At 74.0% G+C, this 373-nt stretch overlaps 1 protein-coding gene across 1 annotated transcript in view; it reads right to left on the bottom strand.

Moving 5' to 3' along the window:
- The window catches only part of SH3RF3 (SH3 domain containing ring finger 3), a 161,949-nt gene extending 161,678 nt beyond the window's left edge, over positions 1-271 (bottom strand). Inside the window, exon 1 of the mRNA XM_010863008.1 lies at positions 51-271. Within this exon, the coding sequence (XP_010861310.1) occupies positions 51-271 (221 nt within the window). The remainder of the gene's footprint in view (positions 1-50) is intronic.
- Positions 272-373: the final 102 nt, after the last annotated feature.

A 373-nucleotide genomic window follows, 5' to 3' on the forward strand; every position in this document is an offset into this window, starting at 1 on the left:
GGGGTCCTCCCGGCGACGCGGGTCCGAGACTGCGCCGCTGCCCGCCGGACCCCAGTCTTTCGCGGGCCGCCTTGGGAACGCGCTCGATCCCTCCTCCGGAGGCGCAGATGAGGGGAGTCGCGGTCTCCTTCCCGGCGCCCGCCTTCGGGCGCGTCAGAGCGACGCAAGAGCGCACGGAGGCCCGGGGGCCGCGGGGCCGCGGCCGGTGGCGCAGATTCCCTGCCGAGCGCTGCCCCCTCGTGGCCGCTCTGGGCCCCGCCGAGGCCGACATAGCCTGGTCCAGGGCTGGCCCGCGGACCTGCACAGCCCAAGACTGGGCTACCGAAGAAAGGCGCGAGGGCCTGACTGCTGGTCAGGCTGTCTTGAGGTTTGT

The sequence above is a fragment of the Bison bison genome, unplaced genomic scaffold (assembly GCF_000754665.1).
Source record: "Bison bison bison isolate TAMUID 2011002044 unplaced genomic scaffold, Bison_UMD1.0 scf7180017864486, whole genome shotgun sequence".
In the NCBI taxonomy this organism is placed as follows: Eukaryota; Metazoa; Chordata; class Mammalia; order Artiodactyla; family Bovidae; genus Bison; species Bison bison.